At 47.7% G+C, this 5,694-nt stretch overlaps 1 protein-coding gene across 1 annotated transcript; it reads right to left on the reverse strand.

Annotated features, from left to right (window-relative positions):
• Positions 1 to 2,868: 2,868 nt before the first annotated feature.
• Positions 2,869 to 4,402, reverse strand: N7446_012303 (uncharacterized protein; the record flags this gene model as incomplete). The annotated part of the gene is made up of 2 exons (XM_058521045.1): positions 3,315 to 4,402; positions 2,869 to 3,258 (listed from the first exon to the last, which is right to left on the reverse strand). Exons 1-2 carry the CDS (start codon positions 4,359 to 4,361, stop codon positions 2,869 to 2,871), a joined length of 1,437 nt encoding a protein of 478 aa, XP_058366411.1. The 5' UTR covers positions 4,362 to 4,402.
• Positions 4,403 to 5,694: the final 1,292 nt, after the last annotated feature.

Genomic DNA, 5,694 nt, shown 5'->3' on the forward strand with positions numbered 1-5,694 from the left:
GGTCTTTGCTTCTTCGAATACTCTTGAATACTCGAATACTGGTCCCCAGCACCACAGAGAGGGAGCACATTTTTACAGTCACAGGGCTCATTGGCTGTGAGAGAGCGCAAATCTTACATCGCTGGGCTCGTGGCAGCGACAGCCGTGGTCACGGAAACTCTCAAGCCCGCAGGCAAGAGAGGGACACTATGATGCATCACAGTGTGAGGACCAAAGTGTGAGGATGGAAGTCCTGGAAATTTTGCGCTGGGAATCCGGCCCCTTTCATAATTTTTCGGTCAAGTCTCTACCGAGGAACCATTGCGCCGAGGGTAGCGAAAATCCACACTCCTTTGGTTGGCGTTGGAGCAAGCTGAACGACGTTGAAACGGCTTTTGGAGACTTTGTGGTCTACAGACTCAAGTTTCGACCTGTGACATCAATGACCCTGAGCTGTTTCGCACATCAATCGCTTGACCAGCTTCTCCTCAAAGTCTTAGTCCAGTCCAGGCCAGGCTAACGCACTGCTGTCGGTATTACTCTGAAAGTCTTCAGGTGGGCTTGATGTTGGCCTTGAACCAATGGTAAGGTACGGATCATGTAATACCGGACTCGCGGCAAGGCTGTATTGAGACCCCATTTGCATCAAAACACTGATTGCGGTTTCCGGATATGAACCACCGATTTCGGAGGCGGAAGGAGATCCGAGCTCAGCAGACGCCAACCCCTAGGTCGGTTCATTGGTCGATGCTTCGCCCGGCAGTGGTCTGTTCAGCTACCAGGTCAAACTAGCTCGCCAGGGGGACCGCAACGTAGAGGCGGTGCCCTTCGCAGTCAGCAGATTACTTGATTTCCTGATAGAACTATGGTATCCTAGAGAAAAGGGTTATTTACACCCCGAGAAATGAATCGTGAATTTCCAGGGGATATTAATTTTGGAACATACTGTGTGATATCGAAGGATTTGCCGTATTGAGTATGGCTCCTTGCTTTCCAGCGGTCATGCCTCGACTAGGTGCCCAAACACGGCAGATACACCGACTCAAAAGGTGCGAACGGATCCACATCAAGCTAAGTTTCCCTGCTAATCAGACCCAAGCCTTAGTGTGAACTAACCCGCAGCAGCAGTGACACCTCCAGCCACTAGTCTTGGATAGGTTGCTGCCTACTGTCAAGTCACGAAGCCTTGGTTTGCTCTTTGAGTAAACAGTGGCCCCCACACCCAATGCAGCAGTACTTAAATAGCCACCGTCCCGGTGGTACATATTTTATTTTGGACTCCATTCTGGTGCCCTTGTTGAAACTCTGTCTTATCATTATTGAACTAGGCAGTGATTTGCCAACGCTCTACAGCTTGGATGTTGCTCAAACGGCTGAAGGCGATAGGTAGGCTATGTACTTTACTCTCCTAAATACCAGCACATTCTGACTGATTGGATTTCCTAAGTCGCCGCACACCTTTCACTTTCCCAGCAGCCAACTGAGTTCAACAAGCCCGACTCAAAGAGCGCGCTCTTAGGGTGCGTTGAGAGATATGGCCCAGTCAACGGAGAACGCAGGGCCCCAGCCTAAGATTATTGGAACAAAACCCAGTCGTGATGAAAATGACTCTTTGAGTGTGGATGCCATGCGTCATCTTGCAAAGAGTTATATCAGACACGGCCAATTCCAAGAGGCCAAACATATCATCCAGAATATGGAGGTGCGAGAAAAAGCCGACGACCCCTTTTGCTGTCAGACCTTTGAAAGCCAAAGTCTTTCTTCAGTCGGCATACCAGAATCAAGGCAGCACCGAAGATGCCCTAGAAACCCAGTGGGAAGCCGTCGGGTCGCTAATACACAATGTTGAGTTGCTTCGGTCGATGATTGGCAAAAGTAACCCTCTGTCTCTCTTTGTCTCTATTGTTTCACCTATTTTATGACACATTCCACGATCCGTGACAGAGAGCAGTCGCTCAACAAAATCGCCCGATACCCATGGTGAATGGATTTTCTCAGCCGGCGCCCTGACCCAGTTACCTTTATCTCTTTTCCCGATGATAATTTTGTTCCGAATCACATTGGACAAGCAACTCACGTTTGTCCTTCCCTGTCAAATATGTGCGCTTTACGGTTTGTAGCAGCTTCCTGGACATATCAAAAAGTACCCAGCTCTTTGCCGAGGAGCCGTGTCATAGCTTTAAAAATTGAATGTATGAGTTTCCCAGCGGTGATTCCAAAGACTATGTTCTCGAGTGGATCCCTGTTCCACAATAATTGCGTCACGGACTTCTCATTGCCTTTATATACATATTTGGTCTGCCAGAATAACAGGAAGTTACTAGCGATAAATGAAACAGACAAATATCCTTAGGGTCGTGCATGCAGAAATTCCGTCGTAATATATGTCTTGAAGTCACAACCTTTCTGGTCCTGAAAGCCTTAACCGTTGAGTATTTCAGTAATAACCTGTCTATACAGTGTAAAACGCAGTGAGGTAGCCAGGGTAAAGACAGTTTGAGGATCGGTGTGTTGTACATGTAACCCAAGCTGTCTCTATTTTCAGTAGAACAAAATGTATTCGATAAAAGCTCACTTGATTTCATGGACTACATACATCTGGTTCCCCCTAACTGTCTTTCAACGACGGAATGAAACGCAACGACAGTGGGCGGGCCGGGGGGGGGGGGCGGCGGGAACCGCCCGCATTGGCTCGCACCAGATAGCTTAGCTCGAAAGTCCGCTGCGATGGCTATATCTGTCCGCTTACTAGCAAGTGCAATTGAATCCCTTCTCAGGAATGTAAGACATCCAAGGACTGGCCTAAATAATGAGTCAGTGCCTCTTAGTCCATAGTCCCAAACCAGCTACAACCAAAGGCTTGTAAACTGACCATTGCAATCCGCACGCCTAGCCAGAGGCATCTGTGTCTTCTTGTTTCCACCTCATCATTTGAAACTCCGTACCATAGTCCATCCTTGAAAAAAGGGTCGGGTAATATGATTGACTCCACACTTGACCGCATATCAGATAATCTTCCGGTAGCCATGGAGCTGCTCCATCGTCCCCAATTGGGAAAGACTCCTCTTCGATCTTCAGAAAAGCAGCATCGGGCGTGAAAAGGCCATTGAGAAATCTAGTGATTGCTCTCCAAGGAACCGTTGTTCCCAGATTTTCCATGAAAGGACGATGAACGGAGATGCAGAGAAATGCCAGACAGATATGGATCCCTGGGACTGTGTCGTGGCTGCCACTATACCGAAGAAGGACCGAGAGAGTTTCAAACGTAAGGTAAATTCCCTGAAGAACTTGGTTTAGTTGTAACTCGAGTTTTGGTCGGTAGCACCATTGCTTACATCTGCTTGGCCCGATTTATTCGCATGGTGAGTACGGCCACTCTCGCTTTGGGGGAATACCACAGTCGTAAATGCAAGTTCGCCGTAACGAAGTACAGAGGCAAAATTGCAGGACATGATGTACACTATGTGTTGTCCTTTGTAATCATATTTTTGAATGTACGATGGTAAGAGCGACAAGAAGCCATTTGCCAAAGTCATAAACTGCCCATCCGGGTCACCCGTAAGTAGCACATAATGCGCAGCGATGAATGAAGTGGCCATGGTGTTATGTTGAAGTGCCAAAGTGTCCCAGCGATCGAAGAAACGGCCAACAGTTACCCGGCTGTGGGGGAATGGCTGGACACTGATCAATGCCTTGGTAAGATAAAAGAGGGCCTTAAGGGGATCAGATCGTGAGCAAGCCGCAAGACGATGTTGGAGTTGCCCACTATCGGGATTTCGGTCCGCGGCCTTTTGGTACCAATACCTTGGTATGGCTTCCCAATCTTTCCTATCCGACTTTTCCACAACCGCACGATAGAGTGCCAGGTCACCCAGCTGTTCAAACAATGAGTCCCCAAGTGCTGAATTAGTCAGGACTAACTGCTTCAGGATTGACGAGACGGTTTCGATGAAGAAGATAATGTACCCTAAAGTTTGTGGGAGGTTCTGTTGTAGAATATCCAACAAAGAACGAATTCCGTACCGCCACATTCGACCAGGCATGGCGTATTTCTCAGGAAGATCTCTGATACTCGGGTTGGCGGATGGATGCTGGCACATAAGGAAAAAGCGTTCATGCTCGTAAAGAAGAATCAAGTGTAGGGTGATAAGGCGTTGCCATCGGGCATTAGGAAGGTGCACGGTGGATGATGCTCGGTTCTGCTCAAACCAAAGGCACTTTTTCTCACATTGCACAAGCCTTGTGTATTGTTCTTTAGCAGCAAGGAAGAGCTTTGTTTGCTCAGAAGTCCCTGTCACCATCTCATCTCGAAATTCCGATGACAGCGAGCGTGAACCCATTTGGGACCAAAATCGGGTTGCTGATAGGTATTCTAGGACCATACCAGGGGTGACACTGATCGCGGCAGTTTTCGAAGGCAATTCTGAAGCAAATCTTCGTCCTCAAGACAGTTAGCTGACCGCCTACTATCCCAATTCTGTTGCAGAGTAGGACGAGAAAACATACGAAGGTTTGGAAGCCTCCTAGAATAGTGATTCAATCCAAATGAAAGGTGGGTGTAACTGCAACGGATTGAATGGGAAGGAAAATGAGGTGGGCATTAGTTCAAGGAGTGGAGTCGGTAAGAAGGAAAAGCCCTGGTAAAGCACCTAAAGGAACCGGACCACATCACGGTCTGCTGTGCCCCAATCCTTGATCCTTTCAGGGGATCTAATTATAGGCCATGCAATGTGATAACACTAGTGGATGGTTGCTATAAGCGTAATTTACGGTGGTGTTCCCGTCACTCCTAGGAACATAGCCCTGGTCATACAGTGTGCCCAGGTGGAGATTTCCCAGAGGTAACATGCGGCTGACCTCGCCTGGCCAGATTGTATGTCATTGAACATTTGAATTAGCGGTCAGATGTATATCATATTGATGCAGATCAGTTCATATCGCGAGTGATAATTCGGCAGCAGCACTAGCCCGACCCGTGCCAGTACTGCAGATTTTATCCGCTCTTTTTTCCCAAGTCCTTGATCCTTTACAAGGTATCCTGTTCCATTTGAGATATGAATTCTGTCTCACAGTACTTGTGGTGGGCAGATCTAGTTAGTCTGCGCACATGCGGCTATTTCTTCGGTGGACTGAGTGTTGTGCAAAATCTGCTCTCTTTACCCATGTAAATAGGTGGCGAATTCGCATGTTAATTCTTCCGACACAGCTATACCATTAGGAAGACGAAAAGCAATGGCAGGGATAGACAGGCTTGAGTCTCTGCGCGTCTTACGAAGGGGTAGTAAACAATTCAAACCTTTTTGTCATTTCCGTTGGATGACCTGCTTTTACGGGTACCACTGATTCCAACAAAATATCCATACTTAGATACTGGAAGTCGGATGTATAGTATCCAGTTCGAAATATCACATTAATTCCTATAGGAGGTACCAAAGTTGAAACCGAGTTAAAAAGGTTAGAAACCAAGACTGTTTAGTTTGGAGACTGATTACGAATCAGCACTCCTGCTCGAGGCCAAAAAGGCGGAAAAGGAGCGAAGAGGGGACTATATCCTGGCCGCGAAGCGGACAGAGTTCTGTATTGTGGAAAGGAAGAGGGACAGACGGAGGGTAGAATCTCTCTACAATTAGGCAAAGAGGACGACGACACCAGATCCAGTATGTTTCTTGCAGCTGTTTCAATCTCCAAGCTCCGCATAAAGCCACGGATCCTGGA

The sequence above is a fragment of the Penicillium canescens genome, assembly GCF_028828765.1.
Source record: "Penicillium canescens strain IBT 15451 chromosome Unknown utg000010l_segment0_segment0, whole genome shotgun sequence".
Classification (NCBI taxonomy): Eukaryota; Fungi; Ascomycota; class Eurotiomycetes; order Eurotiales; family Aspergillaceae; genus Penicillium; species Penicillium canescens.